Below are 26,845 nucleotides of genomic sequence, written 5' to 3'. Positions count from 1 at the left end.
TCCATTTTTGCAATTTGGTTTGGCGACTAGTGGTACTTTAACATGTGGAATTTATATTGCACTTGTTTTTATTAACTTGTAGTGCTTTCTGACATTTATGAGGCCATTCTGTTTTGCTGCTAATTACGCTGCTTTAAGTGTGATTTTATTTTTGTATTTGATTTTCATTTGTAATGTTTTGTTAAGATGTTTTGCAATGTTGCATTTGTGATATTTTAAGGTAGGTTGCAAACCACTTATGAGATCCCTTCCCCCCCCCCCCCCCCGGAAATATTAAGTGATACAACAATTATCTAATTGAATGAATGAATGAATGTGACTCTTTCTGGTCTGCAATGTTACATTTGTGGAGGACTACCAATGGCTACGAGCCATGATAACTATGCTCTGCCATTCAAAATTGGAGGCAGCAATGCTTCTGAATACAGTTGAACCTCTACTTACCACCACCTCTTCTTACGGTCATTCCAAGTCACGGCCGCGGCAAACCTGGAAGTAACCGGCGGGTTTGCTGCCATTTGCGCATGTGCAGAAGCAGGCAATCGCCGCCCGCGCATGCGCACAACGGCGCCTCTCCCAGTGACCCGTTTCGACCTCTGGATGGACCTCCGGAACCGATTATGGTTGTAAATAGAGATTCCACTGTGCTGGAAACACACAGGAGTGGAAAGTGCATTTGTGCTCAGCTCCTGCTTCTGGATTTCCCAGTCTTCTGGTTGGCCCATGTCAGAGCAGAATGCTGGACTAGATCCAGCAGACTTTCCTTATGTTCTTACATTTGCACTTGTCATGCAGTGTTGAAAAGTTACAGAACATTGGGCAGGGGAAAGGTGAGCAACTTAATGCACATATGCCTAGAACTTATATCTGCAATATTACACCGACAATTTCACATTATATAATCAGAGGTATAAAAATTAGCAATCCTGCAATCACCTGTCAATCATTGTTGTTGTTCAGTCGTTCAGTCGTGTCCGACTCTTCATGACCCCATGGACCAGAGCACGCCAGGCACCCCTATCCTCCACTGCCTCCCACAGTTTGGCCATACTCATGCTAGTCGCTTCGAGAACACTGTCCAACCATCTCGTCCTCTGTCGTCCCCTTCTCCTTGTGCATGGAGTTTGTCCATGGAGTTTTCTTGGCAGGGATACTGGAGTGGCTTGCCAGTTCCTTCTCCAGGTGGATCACATTTAGTTTAAACTCTCCGCTATGACCTGTCCACCTTGGGTGGCCCTGCATGGCATAGCTCATAGCTTCCCTGAGTTATTCAAGCCCCTTCGCCACGACAAGGCAGTGATCCATGAAGGAGCTGTCAATCATTGCTTCATCTCTAATAACCTATGGCAGGGAAAGACCCATTAACAATTTCCCCATTTCTCCACTTCTGGGCTTGTTGTTGTTTTCTATCTCTGCAAGACTTCCTGGCTGTGACCTAACACTTCCCCCTACTGTTCTGTTCAGTTAGGATTATTCCCTTACGGAGTAAGACTATTTAGGAGTCGGACTGATGCCTTAACTGGAACAGAGCGCTGTCAACATTTTCCATTTCCATGACCTGTCAGCTTTTTATTTATTATTATTATAATAATAAATGTTCTTTTCTCTTTTTTTCGTTAGTTAACATGCACAGGGAGCTGTTAATTTACAGACAATTGTATTCTGTTCTTTATAGCTCACCTTCTGGGGGAAAGGGAGATGCCAGGGGGCCTACAAACACCTATGATTTGAAAGGAATCGAAGAAAGAAGAAACACTGGAGCTCAGAAGGCTTCCTCCTCGTCTCTAGTAAGAACGAAATTCTTGTAAACAGAAAGAAACATGAAAACAGCCAGGAAACCCTAATTTATTTATGTCTGCTCAACATGAATTCGTAATAGGATTACATAAAGCACTTTATCTAAGGCAGCTGGATGTAGTCATTAAGAGGACTCCTCTGTCTTTATGAGGTGCCCAGAAGGGAAAACATCTGTCAAGTGAAGCTTCTCCCCTCCTTGTAGTAGCATGATAGGAAAACCTGCATTTGCCACCAGTCTACCGCCCATGGGACTTTTAAAGGCACAAGATCATGGGCGTGGCCAGGATGGGGGGGGGAGAGGCAGGATAGAGCTACAATTGTTAAGAGTTGTGCAATTGTTAAGAGTTGTGATTATTTTTCAGCCGGTCACGATTCTTGTGTGTTTAGGATAGAGCTACTGGCAACACGATTGGTCAGTTCATGGAAGCCACGCCTATCGTCCAGTTATGTCGCTAGAATGCGCCACAACATCATCCAAATGACCTCAGTGAGCATTTCAGTTTCAAATAATCTGATTATTTCTACTTTTCATTGAGTATTTTATTTACTTGATTTACTTGATTTGGTAGGGTCGGCTGCCCCCTCCCCCCCGGCTACACCCATGTACAAGATCCCCCTCAATCAAGGTCCAGACATGGCAATTGATTTCTGTCACCTTTTTCTAAGTAAGGACAAACACAGAAGTCAGGACTAACTTTGATCTTCAAGACTTATTAACAATCCACCAGCTGAATACTTACTCTTAAACAAGAAAAGGTATAACACAGGTGGTATAACATTAGGAATAAATGTTAAAGTCACAATAATCTGTTTCAATCGCATGTAAGCTCATTAATAATGTTGTCCCTCTCCCTCTAATTTCTTGTAAACTGCAGTGATGTGACCAACCAGAGGCCAGGTGAGGGGCATGATCCCCATGATCTCCGCTACCAGCACCATGAAGCTCCTTTTCCTTGAAGATTCACCAAAGCTAGCAACTGAGAAATCGTTTCCTTGAAGGAAAGCTTGATAGCCAAACACAGATTAATTCAGTAGTGTGGGAGTCAGGCATTAGGTTTTTGCAGTACTGCAGCATAAAGTATGATTGGTTGGCAACTGTTTCATCCTTCTCTTTCATGGTGTCCCCCCCCCTTTTCTTAGCATTGAAAAACCAATCCAAAGTAAAAACAAATTCCAATTCTTTGGGGATAATCCCCTTATATCCTATCAAGAATCAAACTAAGCACCCTTAAGATAAACACCATTGTTACTGCTCCCAATAAATTGGTTTGTAAGGGGGTTTAATTCAACTGCATTTTCAAATGCAGCAAGACCATTCAGACTCACTGTGATTAGATGAACAGATTAATTACTCTGAACAAGATTTTGGCAAACATGGGTGACTGCATGGTTTCTTTTAAAAAAGAGGGAAGTGTTTGCCTGCTCCTAAAGCACATATCTTTAAGACTTTATTTCCAAAAAGGTATCGGGGCTACTTAACAACAACAACCCTACACAAATACCTACGTGCATATCTATAATGAATGCAAATGAATGACCTTTTAATCAAAGTTTAGAAAACACCATCGAAAGTCTGTGCATGCCTTCTGTTTGGCATAATTTTGAGTTGATTGCACATATGACATTTACTGAAACGAGCATTTCCTAGCCGCAATTTAAAGGTATGTGCTTCCAAATTTTACTACTGTGACATATCAGGTGTAACTACACAATTATGGAAATGAGAAGCCCAAGCAATGAACATTTGCTACATTAAGCTGACATGCAACAGAATATTTGAGAACTTGTCCTCTTTGCAGAATGTGCAAGGTAATGACCATTACAATCCTTGTAAACGATGGAAATCGCATGATAATCATTTGACAGCATTCCTTCTTTGCCTTCTTGATGGACATTATCTCTAAATGTCCCTGTACAATTAAAATGGAGCACGTTTTAGTTTGTCCACTCCTACAAAACGTTTATCCCACAATCCCTATCCGCTGCAAGAAGAATCTGCATGTTACATATAGCAAAGCCCCAAATGTCGTCCCCTCCTCAAAAAATAAAAAATAAATAAAGAGAAGCCTTAGGATGTTAGACTTTGAGTGATGGAGAGTAGGATGGGGAGGAAACATGTTTAATCCTTTCTTCACTGGCTTCACTCAAATATCCAGAAGCCTGTTACAAAAAAAGCTACTCGGGGGGTCGGAGTGGGGTTTGTTTGTTTTCTAAGATGATTATTTATTTATTTATTTATTTATTTATTTAATTTGCATACCGCCTTTCCTCTGAATATCATAGGACAATTCAAAACATCAAAATACAAAACGAGAAAACAAACATCACCATCACCCTCAATAACTCCCCTACCCACAAACACTTTTAAGAGGCCATAGAATGTTCAATCAGTCAAAGGCCATAAGTAGCTGGTGGAGAACTGAAACTACCATGACAATGTCAACATCTATCCTGCTCTTCCTTGCAAATGATTCCAGGGTGGCAAACACCAAAACGTTAAAACGACCCAATCAAAAACTAAATTTTTTAAAAAATAAATACCTAAAACAGTTAACATCTAAAAAACATTTCAAAAGAATCACATGCCTAATAATGTCAAGGTTGCCAGAAGCAGTATATTTCAGTTATCAAATGCCTGGATAAACAGGAATGTTTTAAAGGCTTAATGCTGCAATATTTGCACATTAAAATCAGAGTGATTTGCAGCGTTGCGAAAAGAGTTTGGCACTATGAAGGCTATATTCAGTTTCGCAGGCTTATTTCATCAGTTTGGTGACTTAATCAAATCCAGATTCATTCGAGACACATTTATATACATGCAATTCAGTGCAAACAAATGTAATCCTTTTTTCTTTTCCTATGTCCGTATCCGACGCAGATTTGCATGGATAAAAATGTAAAAACTCTGGGCAGATTTTAAAATGTTCCAGATTGTAGTTTATAACAAAATGTAGATTTGAAAACCTACACAAAGCATTCCTAAATACAAAAAAGAAACAATTAGAGGAAAATGCCAGAGCGGAAACCAGCATGGAAGCCACACCTGACCACACATTTTAGTTGAGTGTGCACAGTTGCACAGGGACTTCGCCGCAGTGAGATGCAGAAACCCAGCCTTCTATTGTTTTTGCAGCCTAATTGAACACATTGTTTCCACTGGTCAGAATGGCATTCTATGATTATGTATATCCTTGATGAGCAATGTCTGGAAAAGTTACTCTAGTTTCTCATCTGTAGGATATTCCTGTGTGTATGCATTAATCTCATCACACACTTCGGGGTTGATTTTTCATGTTAAAATTAGGCTTGAGGGCTAAAGGTTGGGTTTAATGTAAGCCTTGAACTCAAGCACCAATTTCCCCTGATATCAGATCAGCATGTTTGAAAACAACTTGAGCTTTTGCTCATCCGATAGACTGTTTTTAGATATCTAATTATCTTGTGAGAGATGATATCCTTACCATGTTGCCAGCCATGGATAGCAGCCTTTGAATTCTCCTTTAAAAAAAAATTAACTACGCCTGTCCATCTATTTATGTTCAACCATAGTTCTGTTTGGTTGCCTACACAGCTCTCTAATACCGATAACAATCTGGAGAAGTCGTCTCAAGTTCATAGGCCAGCAATTCCTTTTCTGGAGAGTAAGTCTGTCTCTCTAGACTTATCCTTATTAATCTGTTTGTCTAAAGTCTTTTGCAGCTTCAGCCAGAGACACGGTGATGCAATATGAATATAAGAAAAGCCTGCTTATCTCATTCAGTTGGCTACACTTGTTAGTGAGCACTGGTCTATAGTTATTACCGGTATATGTACCTGAATGGACAATTCATTTGGAATTTATTTGCTGATGAAGATTCATCCTTGAAACAGTTTACTTATCCCAGAAACAGTATCCTGTTCCAGTTTGTTGGCTGTTCATTACTGCATTCTACACGTTGGCGCACCAACCACTACAATATTGTTGGACTTTATCTATTGAAAGGCATCCTGCCTTCGTTGTGGTGTTCCCTGATAGCAATTTATTGTTTGTCATTTCTTGTTTATGGACTTATACATACATTATATGTGGATGTTTATGATTTGTAAATTTTGGATGATCTAATTATTAACAATACATTAATAATGCTTATTAAGGGACGTAGGTGGTGCTGTGGTCTAAACCACTGAGCCTAGGGCTTGCCGATCAGAAGGTCGGTGGTTCGAATCCCTGCAACGGGGTGAGCTCCCATTGTTCGGTCCCAGCTCCTGCCCACCTAGCAGTTCGAAAGCACGTCAAAGTGCAAGTAGATAAATAGGTACCACTCCAGCGGGAAGGTAAACGGCGTTTCCATGCACCGCTCTGGTTCGCCAGAAGCGGCTTAGTCATGACCCGGAAGCTGTCTGCGGACAAACGCCAGCTCCCACGGCCTATAGAGCGAGATGAGCACCGCAACCCCAGAGTCGTCTGCGACTAAACCTAACGGTCAGGGGTACCTTTACCTTTTAAAATAATGCTTATTAGCCACGTGTTGCGGTTGAATTTGAGCAGCTTATCTCATTCAGCATCCTGTTCTCACAGTGGCCTATTGGATGCCTGTGGGAAACCCATAAGCAGGACCAAACCACAACAGCACTCACCACCCTCTGTTGATTCCCATCAACTGGCATTCAGAAACATTACTACTTCTGACCACTGAGGCAGAGCAGAGCCATCATGGCTAGTTGCCACTGATAGCCCTACCCTGCATGAATTTGTCTAATTCTCTTGCAAATTGCCATGCCAATTGGTGGCCATCACTGCCTCCAGTGGGAGCAAGCTCCGTAGTTAGGAATGCACCATGTACTTTCTTTCATCTGTCCTGTATCTTCTAACATGCAGCTTCACTGAATGCTCATGCGTTCTAGTACTATTGAGGAAAAAAAACTCTTCACTTTCTCCAAGCCATGCATAATTATGTTTCTATCATGTCAACTTACTCACCTTTCATCCAAACGAAAATGTATCAAATGCTGCCACCTTTTCCTTCTCATCTCCTTGATAATCTTGACTGCCCTTTTCTGAACCTTTTCCAGCTCTACAATATCCTTTTCGAGGCAATGCTCTTCAACCAGGTCTTTTCTAATCCATTTAGAGCCGAAGATGAGTCAATTTAACTCATAAAGGGCTGCCTAATTTTTCTGGCAGGACTTGTGTTTTCAAAGAACCTATTAGAGAAGCAGAAATGCAGAAGACAAACAATTCCTCCCATTGGAGATGCAGTGATCTGAAAACCTTTACCTAAGGTTTCGCCAGCTGACCTGCTTATTGAGCATTCATCCTGAATTGCTTGAAGGGTGTTTATACACTTTCCCGTTAATCCTTTGCTCATGCCACTCTTTTCAAGGAATTTCCCTGCTGTCCCTGACCACAAAAAGTCTGTTTCCTTTTAAAAATGTATATGTTGTGCTAGGGCAACAGAATGCTTTAATCCTTTTTAATTGTTCAAGGCAAAATTTATGTATGCATTTAACATGAACTAATGTGTCTTGAGGCACCATGAACTTGTTGCACTCCTGTAGCTGTTAAGACACAGGAGACTATATGTCTTAATTTATCGCTTGGCTTTCCTCCAAGGTGGTTGTATATTGGATTTGCTCATTTTATTCTCATGGCAACATGGTGATATTGATTAGGCCGAAAGAGCTTAGCCTAGCCAAAGTTTGCCTAGCGTGCTTTGTGTCAAACCTAAGTCTTCCACAGCAAACACTGTGTCAATTACACCAGACTGGGTCTGTTCTTAATTTTATATTAAAGAATGGTGATCTGCAGAAATTTATTTTAGCTTTAAGTTTCAAATAAATGCAGTAGACTGCATGGTTTATTTTGCTGATAACTATTGCAGAACACACTAATTGGATAAACAGGATTTATCGGTACCAGGCTTCAGCTTGTAGAGTACGAACTCATCGTGTTGTGGTCTTTCATCTCATTGTTCTCTCCTTCCTTTTATACTGCTGTGCAGTGTTGATAATGGAGAGAGTTCCAGAACCCTTGGATCTGGAGGCTCAATGCAAGAATACGACTTTTGTACCTTGAATGGAAATTTTGCAGAGACAGTATTTCTTATCTGTGCAAGGTATGCATGTGTTGGTGTTACCAGACTAGTGTGACTATGGTAGTTCTTCTTTTACAGACCTGATCCTACCCTCTCAGAAGGTGTCCAAAAGAAAGGAAGGGGGGGTTAATTTGAGATCCAACCCCCAAGAATATCTTTCTCATGTGCCCTTGCAAACACACAAGGGGAATCACAGTCCCCACTGAAAGTCCTGGACACAATATAGCAAGAGTGGTTAATGAGTTAGAAATTCCTTTATCAAATGTTGTTTATAGATTCATTTTTGTGAAAACAGTAAAGTATTTGTTTACCAGTGATTTAGGATCAACCACAATTAAGGAACAGAGCCAGTGTGGTGTAGTGGTTAAGAGCGGTAGACTCGTAATCTGGGGAACTGGGTTCGCGTCCCCGCTCCTCCACATGCAGCTGCTGGGCTAGTCACACTTCTTTGAAGTCTCTCAGCCCCACTCACCTCACAGAGTGTTTGTTGTGGGGGAGGAAGGGAAAGGAGAATGTTAGCTGCTTTGAGACTCCTCCGGGTAGTAATAAAGCAGGATATCAAATCCAAACTCTTCGTCTTCTGCAATTGGCTTTCTACCCATCTTCTGCTCTTCACCTGCTTTGTGAGGATAATGGTGAAGGTTTCTACTGACCAGGTGAGGTGGAGATAAGTGTCTGCCCAAAGCAAAAAGTCCAACTTCCATTTTCATATAAAAATTGCAAAACCATTTCAAAATCTGAAAACTACCGTATTTTTTGCTCCATAAGACTCACTTTTTTCCTCCTAAAAAGTAAGGGGAAATACCTGTGCGTCTTATGGAGTGGATGGTGGTCCCTGGAGCTGAATTGCCCAGGGGCCAAAAGCAGATTGTGCTTTTTATTTTACAAAGAGAAAAGGGAGTGTTGAAAGGACCCCGCTCAGCAGCTGATCAGCAGGAGATCGGGAGAGAGATAAGAGTCCAGGCTCCCTTTCAGCCCCACCCTCCTTTGTTGAATGTGCTGCAGAGGGAGGTTGTTTGTTTCCCCAGGACATGTGACTGGCTGATTAGATTATCTGTCTGGAAACAGTAGAAATGGCTCCCTTTCCTTAAGATTTTTCAGAAATGTGAGTTAAACCCCATAAAAATGGGGCTTTTCCTCTTTGCTTTTCCCCCTTTGCAAAAGGAGCTTTGCTTTTCCCCCTTTGCAAAAAAAGCTGCAAAACCTTTAGCTGATCCTCAAAACAAAAACAAAAACAAAAAAAACCCCTAGGGCTTTTCCCTTTGCAAAAAAAGCTGCAAAACTTTTAGCTGATTCTCAAAAAAGGCCTTTTGCCTTTGCAAAAACAGCAGCAAAACCTTTAGCTGATCCTCCAAACCCCCCCCCAAAACCCCAGGGCTTTTCCCTTTGCAAAAAAAGCTGCAAAACTTTTAGCCGATCCTCAAAAACAAAACAAAAAACAAAACAAAACAGGGCTTTTAGAGGAGGAAAACCAGAAAAATATTTTTTTCCTTGTTTCCTCCTCTAAAAATGAGGTGCGCCCTATGGTCCGGAGCGTCCTATGGCGCGAAAAATACGGTAGGTTGTTCTTGTTTTAAAAAACTTTTATCAAAAAAAGACAACAGAGGCGATTCTGATTATCACCATAAAAATAAACTATTTTTAATAGATACATAAATAAAATGTTTAGAGTTTACCTTTTTCCCCATTCCCCTTTCCTCCCTCTTCTTTAAACATCCAAGAGTTTTGCTTCTATGAAGAAAAGTGTGTGACTACACAGCCAGATAACCACTTAAAATGCTTGCAGACAAAACACAGAATGAAAGAATGCACCCGAATAACTTCCCCTCTTACAGTTATTTCTGATTTTACAGTATTTGCAGATATTACTACATGAAACAACATTCTCCTAGGAAAAACAGTGGACTAATAAATGACCTGCAAGAAAACAATGGGAGCAAAAAGGTATTGGTGTGCTGTACCTCAAAATAAATTATGTCATGTATGTATTACAAGCTGAGGTTTTCCACTTGTTCACCTCGCTAATGCTGCCAAGTTACCAACCTGTCACAGTTGTTACTGTTCTCCCCTTGTCTCAGGCTTCTTCTTCCCTTGCTGAGCTTCCTTCACAAACAGGGCTTATTACAGACTGTTGTTTCAGGGTGAGACTACCCATGGACTAGTGAACAGTGAAGGGATGGGGAACCTATGCCCCTCCAGATGTTGTGGCAGATCCACTTCCATTAGGCCCAGCCAGCATGGCCAATGAAGTTCAGGGATGATGGGAACTGCAGTCCAACATCATCAAGAGGGTCACAGGTTTCCTCTCTTTGGAATAGTGGGAGCTGGCCTTATATCAGCACCCTAAATGGGAAGTTCTGAAGTCTGGAAATGGAAAGTGAAAGTCCTTCTCTTGTTTTCCACTACAGGTGTTGGGGTTTGGGTAGTGTGGCTAAGGCAGTGGTTTTCAACCAGTGTGCTGTGGCACCCTGGGCTCTGATGCCCTCTTGCATCTCTGCTTCCCAAAGGCTTGCACAGCTGTTTATTGCAGCAGCCCTGGCTACAAGCTACCCAGGCAAATGGTGCCTCTGGCTGGCTAGGTGGTGCTTCCCAGGCATCTGTGAGGCAGTGTGAGTAAGCAACTCTATTTTGGGCAGGGGGGGGGGCAGCTGCAGCTGCCCAGAGGACTCCCAAGGAGAGGGGAGAGCAGAAGAGTCAGAGGATACTCCACAAGGGAGGGGTTGTATTTTGTTTTTTTTTAAGGTGACATAACTGGGTTCCTGAGCCCCACAGGGGTGTCACAGAAAGAATGCAATTGACCAAGGGAGCCGTGGACTCCAAAAGGTTGAAAACCTCTGCGGTTAAGGCATTTGCCAAGAACTACCGTATTTTCTTCAACAGAGGAAGTTGTGAACCCTATTTAGACTATGCCCATCCATTCATCAGTTGGGCATCCTGAGTGAGCTTCTTCTCATTATCAGCTGCAGAACGGCTTGTGTTCATGGATCTTTGCCTTCTCCAATCAACAATGGGACCAGGCTGCATGCCTGGCTCTTTCTGCCGCTGGCTACAACCCATACATATAAGCAACCTCTTGCTAAGTCAGTAAGACCTTCTTTTGATATATGCTTCATGGTTGAAGTCTGGCCATGTTAATGCACACAAATCACTTATTAAAATGAATGGAGATAGCCTACTTATCTGAAGCTTCATATGTGCTGGAGTGCACACAGCCTTTTGGATTCAGACAGTTGGTATGCAATCTACCAAGCACTGCTGGTGCTCAGCAGTAACACCTGGTGAATACCTTTATAAGGCTGCAATTCTGTGCACAATTCTGTGCATATATTGTATGGGATTGTGCACACATAATCCAGCAAAGAGTTTCAATCTATAACTCTACATCTTTCTGTAATTATAACCATGTATTAGCAGTTTTGTATATGTGTGCATAGCTTGTTTTTATTGGAAGGAATTGTAGCCTGGCACATTCTGGGAAGGAAAAAATCCTTTCCAGTTGAAAGCTAGGCAAAATTTAATTAGAAGCAGCTTTTTCACAAGTTATTCAGGCTATTTCTGGTAGCTTAATGGTTGGCTGTGCTTCATCAAGATAACATAAGGGGGCAACTCATTTTAATGTTTTATCCCTTTTCTGGTCTTTATTTTCTCCCAGCAATGGAGAATATTTTACCAGTATAGCTTTTTACATGGTTATTAAAATAAACAGGTGCATTTGAACACATATCACCATGTGTTCTACAAAAGTAGGGTACAGAGACAGCATAGGGCCACAGGGAGTTGCATTATACCGAGTCAGACTTTTGGTTCACCTAGCTCTGAATTTTCAGCGATGAGTGACAGCAGATCTCCATGGCTTTAAGACAGGAGAGTCTCCCAGCCCTACCTGGAGTGGCTGGGGGTTGAACAGAGGATCCTCTGCATGGAACAATTTTGCTCTACCACTGAGCCGCAGCCTTTCCCCTATGGTGTGAGCAATATTGTGTGAGTAACCCTCCATTGTATGGAAGATAAGGTAGTGAGGACAACTGCATCTGACATATGTCTCTGTTGCTAAATGCTACAATGCAAGACCAAAGGAAAATGGCACTTCTACTGTGTTGGTATGTCTGCAAATTATGAATTTTGGGGACTGTTTTGCTCTGGTTTAGCAATGGGCTCTTGAGCCTAAACACAGTTACCTGGAAGCTGCCACTACATTTGGTAGACTTTCTCAGTATGTATGCTTAGGATTGTAGCATAAGACCCCACTGAAACTATCCACCTGCATAGCACCTCAGGGAATGTCCTTTTCTTCTGTCAGGTTTCTTCTTGTTTTTGTTTTTATTTTGCTTAGTGTCTGCTTTGTTTTTGCTGGGCTTCTTCTTCTTCTCATTCTCCTTGAACCATGGGCCCCAAACGCCTCCATTAAAATTGGGGTTACTCCTGGGGTCCTTAGGTGGGTATCGGACGGGGACAGCAGTCTTGTTGAACTGCGAAAGCCTACGCAACAGCTGCTTTACCACCTCTGGGTACTTACTGGAAAGGTCCACTCGCTCATATGGGTCAGCCGTGATGTTGAACAGCCACACGGTTTTCCCAGCGGTCCATGAAACTCGTTCATTGTGCCAGCGACTGGGGCCAGCGTTACTGAACGACTGCGGAGGGACCCAGTCACTGTATCCTGGGTTCCCCGTCAATAGTTTCCAGTGGTTCACACGGATCGCTGACTGAATCGCAGTGTTCCATAGTCCAAAGCCAGCTGCCCAGGAACCGTTTTTGGCTTTGGTGTAGATAGGATCAATGTTGTGCAAAATATCCATCCTTGGAGACCGTCGGCCTTCACTTATGGTCTCCCACACGTCATAGCCATCCAGTTCGGTGTCCTCATCAATCTGCCCTTCAGCTAACATGATCAGAGTAGGGAACCAGTCTGTTATGTGGATGAGCTCCTTGCACACGCACCCCTTGTTTTTAAGCAGAGGGCTATGAACAAAGCCAACTGCTCGGATCCCTCCTTCCCAGTATGTCCCCTTGCTTCCTCTGAGAGGCCAGTTATTTCCACCGGCTGTGGGCTGCCCTCCATTGTCAGATGAGTAAATGATAATGCTATTGTTATAATAACCATACCTCTTTAATGCAAGAGTCACATTGTTGATAGCTTCATCCAAGCATGCCAGCATAGCAGCATACCTACGTCGGTTTATATTATTTATCGATCGGTAATGCTCATAATACTTGCCTGGTGCCTGAAGTGGAGAATGGACAGCTTGGTATGCAATGTACAAAAATATGGGTTTCCTGGGGTTATGGGAGGCTAAGATTTGTTGCACTCTTTGCGTGTACATCTGCGTCGAATACATGCCATTGTCATGATCCCATGCAGCATTGTCATTCTCATACAAGTCGTAGCCGCACATCCGAGGACTGTCGCATTTGTAATGAGTGTAATAATCGCCGCTGCCCAAGAGAGAGCCAAAAAAGGTATCAAACCCTCGCTGTGTTGGCATGCATTCCTTGCGGTAGAAGCCCAAGTGCCATTTGCCAACCATGTGGGTGGAGTAGCCAGCTTCCTTCAGCTTCTGAGGTAGTGTCACATTATCCAGCGGTAAACAGTTAGGCTGAGTGGGCCTTATGACTGAATGCTGAAGACCAGTATGGATTTGATACCTGAAAGAGAGAGAGAGAGAAAGACACATTTTAGACAAAGGAGAAAAATGTAAAATGCATATATGTTACAAAGTCAGGACCTGGAGTGCACAGAGTACCATGAAGCACAGGCCTATGTTTGTTTACTTGGAAGTAAGCGCCACTTGGTTCAATGCACAGGAGTAAAGCTTTAAATTGGTGATCTGAGAGATGTCAGGTGGAGATTCTGTGTTGCGCACCACAATCCAGGTCTGGCCAAATATTTATCCATCCCTACTGGCATCTGCATTTACCAATTGATGTTGAAACCAGTATTCATTCATTCATTTATTCTTACTTGCATTTTATCTCACTATTCAACAAGAGAGAGGGGAGAGAGAGAGAGAGAGAGAGAGAGAGAGAGAGAGAGACTCTCAGAGCTGTTCACATGTATAGTGAGAATACAGTACTGGGTTCTGAGACTGGAACTAACTTCCAGTAAGTATAGGATTGCATTATGAGGATGATAATACCTTTTAGATAAATCTACACACTTGTTATCACTATTGCAGCCTAGAAATGGTATCTATAATATATGAAATGTTCTGAAATACAATCAGAGTTTAGGGTAATTGTGGAATTTCTATTAAACAGCAACAACAACATATGTCACCCACATGAATACAAAATAGATTCAACATGACAATTACTAAGCAGTACAGCAAAGCCAAATCAATAAACACCCGTTTGGCTCAGAAAATAAGGTATTTTTAAGCCACAGAAGTCTTTCTATTAGTGAGAAAACATACAAAATATTAAGAACTACATAATGCCACGAAGGCTTATGTCTCTCTCACATTTTGACACTACTTATGCATCAACCATTTCATGTTTCCTTTCTCTTCTTTTTTTTAAACAAATGCTCATGCTCCTGAAGAAATTAAGCAACTACTTGTGGATCTAGAAATACAAGGACATTAGCATATTTTTTTGTTATTTCCAAGTTGACACCCTAATTATTCCAAAGCATGCTTTATTATTTTCCCCCAACGCATGCATTTACTCAAAGGGTGACTGAATGAAAACTTGTATAGAAAGCGACTATCACCCAATTCTGATGCTCTCTGGAGTGGTGTGATTGCAATTGTGCAGTGGTTGCTCCCTGCAATGTCAGTGACTTCCACAAATGCTTTGATCTTGGTGAAATGCTTATTTGCCAGCTACCAATGCCTGCCCCATCTGGGTGTGTGTTCATTCTAATATTATGCACCCCTATAAATTCTAGCCTTACCACATGGGCAGAAGTTGCAAGTTTTGCCAGCATCAGTATCCTTAAAGCAAATGCTCTGCAGTTGTACACAAATTGATTACGAAACTGAACTATGCGGCTTACTGACAAAGGTTGCTTTTGGGATTCAACAGAAGACAAGAAACATGTTGTCTGTTTGCTAAAATCTTAATGGATGATTTATAGCTGATCCCTAAAGCACTGGATATATGGGGGGGGGGAGAGTTTAGATTTAAATCTGCAAGCCAAAACAGAAGAATTTTGCTGAATGGACTGAATTCATCATCACAGCTAATTAGACACCATTTATAAAGAACAAGCACATGCTAACTAATGATCTAGTAACAAATCCTACAACAGTTTTGCAGGCTTTAAGTGCTGTTAAGAGGTGGGTGATTTGTGCTGTATCTGTAATATAAATTTTGGGCAATTGTATTTAATTAGATTATTCATTGCCTCAGACCCATCTCTTGGCCAGGACTTTTTGACGATTGTGCTAGTTATGCCGGTTCCACTAATCCAATATAAACTTAGATTAATCTATCATAAGTAGAGGCTTACGTTTATTTAACATAAGGAGAGGTTTACAATATTTATTCAACAATAGTGGAAGCTTGTTTTACATTAATTTCAATGGCACAACTGTTTGCAGAAACAGTACCATAATATTGCTCCCAGATGGATGCAGATGTTAAGCTAGACTTTGTTGGTTTCTGTGCACATGGAAATTTAGTTAAAGAAGTGATGCGAACAGTAAAAAAGTGATGTTTGTTTCTGCCAACCAGATCGCACAAGCTTTTTAACAAATGACTTTAGGCCTGCACGCAGATCAATCATGTACAACTGGATGTAAAATTACATCCCAAACCAAGCTAAGATAAAGAGTTGTAACACATTCATTACAATGGGGCTTAAGTCTGCTTAACTTGAGGTGGACTTAATTTGTAGAGTAGCGGCATGCAGGGCAGTACGATGGTTTCTGCATGGGGGTGCCTCATTCGTGCCGCTCAAAATTCTGTGCCCTGGGCTATGGCCCCCCTGCCCCCCACATTAAGCCCTGCATGAGACTAAATCTCAGGGTTGTTGGGTGAAAGATTCCTGCATTGCAGGCTGTTGGACTAGATGACCCTCATGGTCCCTTCCAACTCTACAATTCTATGAAATAACAATAGGCTCATTTTCAGAAATGCCTTACACCAGGGGTGGGGAACCATTTGGCCCTCCAGGTGTTGCTGAACTGCATCTCCCATCAACTCCAGCCAGCATGGCCAATAGTCAAGGCTGATGGGTGTTGAAGTCCAACACCCATCTGGAAAGCCACAAGTTCCACACTCCTGCCACAGACAGATGCCAACCCAACACCATCAGCCCCGGCCTTTGTATCTCTCAGGATCTCCAATGGGAAGCTGCCTTTTTAAACATGGCCACAGAAAGAACAGAACTACTTGCCACTGAAGGATGCAAGTTGACAGGAGCATTTCAAAGCAATGCCCCCCATTATCTGCTTACCCAGAATGCAGTTTACCTTGAATGTAGAGGAACTTTGCCCATAATCCTTTGTGTGTGCACAGTCCTTCACACAGGCACATAATCTGAATGCAGGGGAAGGGGGGACAGGGGTAGAGGAGGGTGGTACACACTGAAGCAGGTGGGCAGGAAACAGCACCATTTCCTTGGTTTGTACCTGTGAAAGTCAGGTTGTGCTTCGAAACTGTATAATGCTTTCTACTGCCCACTGAGCAGAAGCCATTCAATCAGGCTAGCTGAATTGTTTCCATCCCAGCTGGTCATTCAAAGAACTGTAACACTGATAGGCGCTGGAGATTGCTTTTTTCCTTCTCTCTGCTTTTCTTTTGTGTGATGTCCTTCAAATTGCATGCCTGAGGGATTGCTTGTTATTGTTATTATTATTGATCTGTAAACTGCTTTGAAAGTTGATGGAAGAGTGGAGTTAAAAATACTTTGAAAAGTGACAATATTTATTCCTATCATACCTTGATACTTAATCAAGATGCTAAACAGGATTCTTCCAGGCTGTGTGTTTTAAACAAATATTTACTTAACTCCCACTGTTTTATCAACCCAGCAACTCCAGGAGAACAAGAAAACTTCCAATGTAATAATCATGAAACTTTGCTCAAGCAGGAGTTAGATCAGTCACTTTAATGCTTTTCTGAGGAATCTTCTATGCCAGGGATGTTCAACCAGTAGACTGCGATCTACCGGTAGATCCCCGGCTGATCCTGATAGATCACGGGATCCTTATCATGTACAAAAAGTTACGGGGGGGGGGAGCTTAAAAACTCTGTGCAATCCACCCCCCCCCAAAAAAGCTCAACAACTCTGGGCAATCCACCCACCCCATGCACGCTCCTCCTCCCTCCAATGACAATGGGTAGATGACTGCCAGTTTTTTAAATACTGGGAGTAGATCGCAGTCTCTTGGTAGTTGGACATGCCTGTTCTATGCCACGGTATAAGGAGGCATATCCCAATACTGGCAGGAATTTATTTAGAGCTCTTCAGCCAAAAAGGCTCCCATGCAATCTTTTGTTGTTTGGAGCTGGTCTGAGACCGTTTTAATAAATTTATTATTATCTTTTGTTGTTGTTGTTCAGTCATGTCCAGCTCTTCGTGACCCCATGGACCAGAGCACGCCAGGCACTCCTGTCTTCCACTGCCTCCCGCAGTTTGGCCAAACTCATGTTAGTAGCTTTGAGAACACTGTCCAACCATCTCGTCCTCTGTCGTCCCCTTCTCCTTGTGCCCTCCATCTTTCCCAACATCAGGATCTTTTCCAGGGAGTCTTCTCTTCTCATGAGGTGGCCAAAGTACTGGAGCCTCAACTTCAGGATGCAATCTTACATACAATCAATTAAAATAAGACCCTGCCTGGATGCTTACAATCTCAAACATTTATTATTATTATTATTATTATTATTATTATTATTATTATTATTAGTTTATCATTGATTTTAATTGGTTTTTTTTAAATAAATGCTGTAATTATTTGCTTTTAACTTTACTGATACTTTTAATATCTCTTGCAAACTGCATCTTTCCTATTGAGGGAGCCTGATGGAGTAGCTGCTGTCAGGGGGACTCTTGAGGGAGAGGGAGGCCTGATGGAGCGGGTCTTTCAGCAGAACGGGATGAAATGAGCCCTGCTTCCTATCTCTGAGGATGCTGCGCATTCCCTGCTAAATGCAAAGCTCTCTGGGAGCATCGGAGCCCAACGGAGCTCTGGATGACAGCCTATTTCATCTGCTATCACTGTGACTACATAAATGGCAATGACAGCGTAACAGATGGAAAGCATGTGTATGTGGCTATTGTTTTATTTGCTCTAAGTTCTGGCGCAGTTGTAAAACTGAAGCTAATGTTCTCAGCCTTACCATTAATATTGTTCACTTTCTGAAAGGAAAAAAACCTGATTGCATAATCAGCTTTCTTAACTTATATTAAATCTATACAGATGGAACACACGCACAAGAGAAAGTTGGAGGGAACCTAACCTTTGCTTGCCACGCACAGACCCACTTCCCCTGAAAACTGAACTCTGAATAAAAGCAGATCTTCCTCTCTGTCCAACGTGAGCATATGCAATCTGAGAAACAAAAGCTTGGGTTATGAAGTCCTTGCACTGTGAACTCATGAATAAAAAGCCTCATAAAATGAAGGCTGGCATGTCTAAAGTAATTTAAAAGAACCCCCGTTTCCTTAATTATCAACATGTGTGCCTGCAGGTAGGCCATTTGGGCAGATATGCATCTTTTTGGCAAAATGCAGGCCTGCCATCATTCCACAACATGAATGACACCAACGCTCAAGGGAACCTGGCATGGAAGCCACACAAGTGCTATGAGTACCAGAACCATTCTTTGTATTAGCGTCCCCCAACCTAGTGCCTTCCAATGTTTTGGGCTACAACTCCCATCAGCCCCCGCCAAAGTATGCCCAATGGTCAGGGATGATGGGAGCTGCAATCCAAAATATGTGGATGGTTAGGAAAAGCTGCTTTATATCCAATACTACTTCAATGCTGTTATAAACACCAAAGTCTACTAGCTTCCTTTAGAGAGGGAGTATCCTCCTAACAGACTTGCCAACTGATTCATTGGGGCAAAAGATTCCTGCATTGCAGGGGGCTGGGCTAAATGACCCTTGGGGGTACCTTCCAACTCTATGATTTAAGATAACAGACTTTAGGCTTCCTGTGATGTGAAAAGAGACCTTCCAATGTCACCTTTGTTCTGTTCTGTTTCATTTTTATTAGTGTATTATTCCCATGTATTCACGCAGATTTATGGTGCAGCCACACTTGGAATACTGTGTACATTTTTTTGTTTAAAAGGATCGCTGTAGATATGGAAAAGGGTCAGAAAAGGGGCAACCAAAATGATCAAATGGCTTGAGCAACTGCCCAATGAAGAAAGGAGCATTTTGGGACATGTCAGAGGACCTTTTTGGCTGACTGCTAAGTGGCAAAACAGACACGATATACTTTATATGCATGATCATTGTGGTTTTACTTAAACTGCTCCTGCTTTAATAATGTAACAATTCCATTACTGGCAATGGTCAAGTATGCCTTTTGCTTAGTCTTGAAAGACAGCAGTAACCCTCCCTACTAATCTGGGATCTAGCAACCATCCACCACCCTCCCTTAAAGAGAGTCTGTTCCGATGAGTTTTGTGCAGTGCTTGTCTTAGCTGCTTGAAGTTTACATCTGGTATAAAGAACACTGCCTAATCGTGTCAAGGGAATTACCAGAAGCATCAGAGGCTTTGTGTGCCTCTCAAACATAATCTCATACTTTGGGACGGGCTGAGGCTCAGTCACAGAGCACATGTTTTTAATGCAAAAGGTCTTGGGTTCAATCCTCAGCACGTAGGGCTAGGAGAGACTCCTTTCTGAAAACCTCATGATCCACTCTCGGTCAATGTGGACTAAAGAGACCAATGGTCTGACTCGGCATCAGGCAGCTCCCCATGTCCCTAACCCAAGGTGCTGGGTATTACCTGTCTTCTATGGCTTGGTTCTAACAGTCCTTACCCATAATTCATTCCTTTCCCACTACTGCGGAAAGCAGCCCTTTAAGCAGCTCCTTGGTCTCCATCACACAAGTCTGACAAGGGTTTGCTCAGCAGACGATCTCTGGTCTTGGGAATTCACTCTCTCTGATCTGCTGAAGTATGAACACATGAATTTCCCACAAACTATTTAAGACTTCACTAAGCATGCTTTCCGTTACTGGGGATTGGCATGGGAAAATTTTTAGGTTGTACATTTTGAATCTCCATTTTTAGCATATTTGATATTGTTAGCTATTGGGATGTTGGAGGGTTGTTCTTTTTTTAACTCTAAGCCTACGAACAGGGCTGGTTAGAAATTCAAATTAATACGCAAATGCCTCTGGAGGCATTCTGACTGAAATAATGAATGAGCCAATAGCGACAACTTCATAATTTATAGACAGGATAGAAGTAATTATCAAGCATGCATGTGAATGTTTTGCTGAAATATCCCAGGGGTGAAATGTGTAGCTTAATTAATTTTTTTTAAAAAAAATATAATTACATTTTAGAAGCCACAATAGTAGTGTATATTCTGTGGCTGTGTACACACTCCCATTTACTTTGCATCCAGAACATTCTCCACTGCTGGTTTGAGTAGTGGTGGGCATAGAAATATCTATCCTGTTGTTTATTGAGAACTATTGTATTCTGATGAATTTTCCTTTAAACCAGCTTAGATCCATTATTTTTTTTTTTGCAGGGTGGGGGGATAACTTAGCTGTGCTTTTAGGCAGTATTATGCATTTTAAATTCTTAAAATGCAGATCTTTAAAATTCCTAAATCGGGAGGGGTCTTGAGAGGACACATGGAAAGCAGACGCTGGGGGTTGATATGGCCCATGGATTGTGCCCCTCTGATCTAAATGAACAGAAAGTTTTGCTGCCTAAGAGTAGATCAGAAACAAGGGCCCTCTGTGTTTTTTAATCCTGACTTGCCCTTGCCATACTGTACTGTATTGTGTTGTTCTCCAAATAAGGAAATCAAAGTAAGCTTTCCTCGAAGGTCTAAAAATATATGTGATTATCACAAAATAATAAAGGTTTGTGCATAAGATTATGGTGTCCACAAAAGCCTTTGTACTTTCAGTATTAAATGTTGAGTATACTCTTGGCAGCCTAATAAAAGAAGATGCTATTGCAACAACAGGTACCCAAGTTTGAATTCATGCCAGAAATTAGTTCATAATCTTCTAAAAGAAACTAAATTTTGCTTCCAAGAACGAAAAGCTTCAATATGAATAGAAGGGTGTGTGTCTTTAATACTCAGTGTGACAAATGTGTATGCTGGTTTTTAACCAACATTCATGCTTTTCACGTGTGTTATGAAATTAAGGTCAAAGCACGCCTGACATGCTGCCTTGTACTGGGTTAGATTAGTTATCCAGCTGGCTCAGAACTGACTGCTTGGTGTTGTCCACATTGACTAACAATGGCTCTCAGAGGCCTTTCACAGCCCTACCAGGAGATGCAATGGACTGAACGTGGATTTCCCACTCAGCTATAGCTCTTCCCCAACAGTAAGCCTGGACATGTACCTAATCACACTTTAACACACATGCCTGCATGTGTAACTGTGGAGGCATGATATTTTGAAGTCTTTTATCCAGAAGCATTCCACACCACGGGGGAGACTGCATTATGCCTTTATATCTAGCATTAGTTTGGGATCCTAAAACCCTTCCAATGTGGTTCAAGTTTCTTTATGCGTTTCCTTAAGGTTCCTAACCAGCCCAAGGAAAAATAACAAACATGGGTAGAGGCAAGGGAACTGAGAAGAGGAGGCAAGGAGGGAGATATTAGGTTATGTGAAGGCTCCATGAACTTGACCAGGCTAGAAGCCTGAGTGAGAAAACTGCAACATGGAACAGCTTTGAAGCAAAAGACACCATGGTCTATTGTGGGGAGACTTTATTTCCTGAGGGGACGAGATACCCAAGGAAAAAGGTGGTAAGATTAAGGCTAGGGCTAGGGGAAGGGCAGAGTGCTTCGTAACAAAAGGTTGGCTGCTAGTCAGGAGGTACAATATTCTAAGTTTCATTGGGTAGTCTTAGGAGCAAATTCTCAGAAAATGTGCTTCTCCATCCATTATCAATTAATTTACCTACAGGATGGCCCACAGTGGTGCTCATTTCAAACAACGTCAAGGAATGAGCAGTCCAAATTTTTCAGGGGCTAGACTGACATAACAAGTGATTTGGAAAGTCCCTTCAGATTCCTTGCCTTGAGCTGCAAACATTCTGGAAACTAAGTTTTATATTTTAGCAGCTGGGAGAGAGATAGAAAAATGGGAGCAACTGCTGCTTTAAAAGCTGGAAACACCCAGGCAGATTAACCAATCTTAGGGTCAGTCACAATTGTAAAAATTTTAGTTCCAGCTATCCAACTCAGGCTCACTGAGAACATAAACTGCAACCCAAAACCATCACCAATATATCACTTGACAGCCTTTAACTAAACTCAGTGCAAGTCTTTCTGGATGAAAAGCTCTTTGTCACAAGGTGAGCAAAAAGCAAGCACCTTCAGCAAGCAACAGTTGGGGATCCCAGAAACATCAAAGGAATACAAGACAACCTAGTTGCAATGAATTCAACTGACATTAACTTTGGCCATCAATTAACCTTCCCTTCCCAGATTTTTCCAGGTGTCCTTATTAATAAAGCTACTTCTCTGTTGTTGTTGGGGTTTTTTAAGAGAGCACATTGGCATTTGGTTCTGCCTGACAATTTTTTTTAAATATACCTCTTAGGCATTCAAACAGATTTATGCAAGGCGAAATGTAAATTATCATCAAATTAATTTAGAAGTGATGACACAGCACACTGACTAGGGTCACTGTATACCTGATGTTAAATAAAAGGCCTCTTCTTTTCATGACCTTTGAACATTTTATTATTTCGGTAATTGCCTAGATGTGGTCCAGAGATATTTAAGAATGCTAGAAGGTGGACTGCCAATAGCTGCCTTTTCTTTGTTACCGTTTGTTGACTGCATCAGAGGCAGGGAACGCCAGGTACCACATTGGTTTCATTTACATGGTGTAGGGACAAGGAAGCAGTTCCAAAGGGATGTGTTGTCATTAGTATATTGAGAAATATAGTATATTCCGAAATAAGTTCAAAAATATAAAGAGGGGGAAAGAATATCCTTGTTCCTGAAAAATGTATACTGAATTTGGTTATGGGAACACTTGATGCTGACATGTCAGTTTTCTGCTAAGTCTCATAAGCTTCCATTTCCCCCTTTATTTATACAGCAGTACATAAATATTTTGGGAATTATACATCACTGATCCATGGGATGAATCTAGGCTTTCTCCTTCCAGGGTTATGTCTCTTGTGTTATTACAGACTCATTATATCTTCTAGAGTCAACAAAGAGTAATCACACACACACACACACAAAACCAAGAAGCAGCAAAAAGAAATCCAACCCCATGGCTCACATTGAAGAACAGAACAGCAAATGCCATACTTGGCATTGTCAAGATAAAGCAGCATTAAGACGGATCTACCATGCAGATATTGCACTGTGTCTGCTGACAAAGGCTTAAAGTTGAGATCTGCCACTTGAGGGCTGTCAGCACCATGCTGGCAAGACAGCTCTGGAGCCAGAGCCAGGAAGAAAGCCTAAAGCAAATCAAACTAGATTCCCAATGGTTTCTGTAGAACGATGCACCAAAGAACATATGCTGAAACAAGCCAAGACTGGAACTACAGGCAGTCTACTGGACACAGTTCTAGCCCTCCAGGTCAGGGAAGCACATAAGAAAGAAGGCCAGTTAAATCAGGTCCCCAGGGAGAAGCCAGAGTTGGAGCACGGCAAGCAATCTAGAGACAGCCAGCAGCGCTACTGCTGTGGACTATAAAGATCTGGTGCAACGTAAGTCTGCATTTCTCACGGGGCTTGCCGAATAACCAGAACAGTCTTTCAACAATCAAAACAAAATCGAAAATTCTTTCTAGTAGCACCTTAGAGACCAACTGAGTTTGTTTCTGGTATGAGCTTTCGTGTGCATGCACACTTCTTCAGATACACTGAAACAGAAGTCACCAGATCCTTAAATATAGTGGGGAGGGGTATTACTCAGAAGGGTGGTGGGAATGGGTGATAGGCTGATAAGTGTGGAAAACCTGTTGACGACTCTAAACGGCTGCAATTAGTCTTGCAGGGAAGGGCAAGGGGTGAGATGGCTAAAGATGGCTTTGTTATGTATAATGAGATAAGAATCCAATGTCTTTGTTCAAACCAGGTTTCTCCATGGTTTTAAGTTTGGTGATTAGTTGCAATTCAGCCACTTCTCTTTCCAGTCTATTTCTGAAATTTCTTTGTATTAAGACAGCTACTTTGAGATCTTTTATAGAATGTCCTGGGAGATTGAAGTGTTCTCCTACTGGTTTCTCTGTCTTGTGATTCCTGATATCAGATTTATGTCCATTTATCCTTTGGCGTAGGGTTTGGCCTGTTTGTCCAATATAGAGAGCTGAAGGGCACTGTTGGCATTTGATTGCATACACAATGTTGGAAGATGAGCAATTAAATAGTCCTGAGATGGTGTGTTTGATGTTGTTGGGACCAGTAATGGTGTTTGATTTCAACAATCAAATAGGCAAGCTAAAGCCAGAGATTTTCAGTTTAGGGGCTTTATTATGGCTGGAAGAGGTTACCATGGGCTCAGTTGGATGAGCTTGTTTCAGCCTGACCAACTTTACAGTGGAAAAAGGAACAAACGTCACTTAAAAACATGGGCAATTTTAGAATGTTGCTAAACTTCTTGAGTGCTTTCCTTTGATTCCTAGCCTGGGCAATCATGGATTTGTGGTCTTTACCGCCAACTTCACAACAGACCCTTCCTTTCATACAGTATATAACATGCATGCTATGTGTTCCTTTACTGGTGTTTTAAGTGGTTTTCTTTCCTTTTCTGCTATCTGAAACAAGTTTGTCCAACCTAACCCACAGGTATCCCATCTCCATCATAATCAAGTTCATAAATTGAAAAGGTTGTCTTCTAGTTTGTTCTTCTAGGAAAAATGCACCTAGATTTCTATTAAAATATTATTGTAATACAATAACTTGTACTGTGCAAATATTTAGTAAGCCACTTGGAGCCTTTGAAGGCTATGAAGTGAGATGTAAATACTCTATTCTAAATAAAGTATTTTTGATAAATAGACATAGATTCAAAAGACTTTCCTGACAGGTGCCCTCCATAAGGTTTCCAGGCCTTTATCTCTGCATTTCATATCTTGTCCGGCTAGCAGAAGGTGTATACAGTAATTAAGCTCCTGAATCCCATTCTTCCATTCATGTGGTAAATTTCATGTGGCAACAGCAGAGCATTTTGCATCTCCACAAGGCAGAAAAGTTCCAACTGCATTCAAAATCTAACAGCTAAATTAGAGGAACCTGAATGCCTTTTTTTAAATATGACAGAAATACATCTATAAAAACTCTTCTCCTAAACACAGTGCCAGATCTGATGTTACTTTCTAAACTGGATATGGAATGTGGCTTGGACTTTTATGTATCTCCTCTGCCCATCTGCCTTCCCCAACTCACCTCTGTTCATAATGAACATTTGACTTGACCAGACGTCTAATTGAATTCTCAAATTCAAGATCTCTGATAAAGATGATACTGTTTTGCTTTCTATTGGGGGAGGGGGCATATCTGTGACACATTCCCTTTCATAGTGCATTTGAAAAGTAACATCAAACCAGAACGCAGGTGTAAAACACACACAATTATAATGATTCATATGTGTACGTGTATGTATGTATGTATGTTCATATATGTTTACAAGCCTTTTCTTATCAGGACATCCCTCTTGTCCTGACAGCATATCTTTTCCAGACTTGAAGTACAAATTATGGAGATTTATTGCTGCAAAATGAATTGTGCTTATATAGGTGTTTTTGGCATGATAATACTGGCGTGAAGTGCAAAATGTTCCCTAAGAACATTTTAAAATGTATGCATGATTTTTAGCATGTGTTCATGAGATGGTGATGGAAATCTACAACACGAAATGCCTCTGGAAACAAAAGAACATATGTGAACAGGTAGGAATCACAGAGCATGTTGCTTGCTGAAATGAAGAGCACCTCTAAAAATGGTTCATTATCGTGGTGAGCAAGGGTTGCCACACAAAAGAGCTCAGTTTTTCAAAAAGCGCAGTATCTTGTTTGCGTAAACTCTTTCGCTGTTCCCAGACAAATGCTTCCTCCTACATAGCTCTTGAGGAATGTGCTTATATGACTTCTTGGAAACACAAGGTCAAACTCTTTCCAATTATGGCAGTCTCTTCCAGTTGCTTTATAAACAGTGTTTAAAGGCTATAAATGAATCATCACCTGAAGCCATCACTGAATAGTGTTATGATGGTAGGCTACGAATATAGAGATAAAACAGAATATCTATATAACTTTGTGCAAAATGCAAAAAAGGGGGGGGGAGCTGTGTTCCTGCCCCATATTAAAGAGAAATTTCTTATAAAACAGTGCGCCCTCTTCCAAAATATAATAGTTTTTATTTCTTGCTTTCAGTTGTTAATTCGGGTGGGAGCTGCTTCTCCATGGCTCTGCCCATGATTCTAAGGTAGAAATATCAACAAGTCAGTACAACTTGGGACTGAGGCTCCTTGGGTTTATTGCGAATTTGGTGCTGCTGATGTGCCTTGTCCACATGATGCCACCAAAATAAAAATGCTGTCTCGTATTATTTTTCCATTCAGTTAGGATATATTGCTTCCATGAAAATCTGGTAAGGAAAAAGACCCCATAGAATAGTAAATCTGTATTATATCCAGGCAGCGCAGGAGGGAAAGGGATGCCATTTTGATTAAAACATTGTGTGGATCCTGTGGGAAAATTGCATACATAAGCAATACCAAGTGCTAGCAGAGTCACCTAATTAACACAAATGGAGTCCAGGAGAGAGAAAAGACCTGATAACACTTTACTGAGCAAGCTGAATTAAAACAGTGTATAATTTGAGGGGAAAGC

At 41.5% G+C, this 26,845-nt stretch overlaps 1 protein-coding gene across 1 annotated transcript in view; it reads right to left on the bottom strand.

The window, feature by feature from the left end:
* Window positions 1-12,086: 12,086 nt before the first annotated feature.
* Window positions 12,087-26,845, bottom strand: part of ARSJ (arylsulfatase family member J) — a 34,617-nt gene continuing 19,858 nt past the window's right edge. The window contains exon 2 of the mRNA XM_033160497.1: window positions 12,087-13,517. Within this exon, the coding sequence (XP_033016388.1) occupies window positions 12,125-13,517 (1,393 nt within the window). The 3' untranslated portion in view covers window positions 12,087-12,124. The remainder of the gene's footprint in view (window positions 13,518-26,845) is intronic.

Source organism: Lacerta agilis, chromosome 9 (genome assembly GCF_009819535.1).
Source record: "Lacerta agilis isolate rLacAgi1 chromosome 9, rLacAgi1.pri, whole genome shotgun sequence".
Classification (NCBI taxonomy): Eukaryota; Metazoa; Chordata; class Lepidosauria; order Squamata; family Lacertidae; genus Lacerta; species Lacerta agilis.
This window is presented reverse-complemented; position numbering and strand designations above follow the sequence as displayed.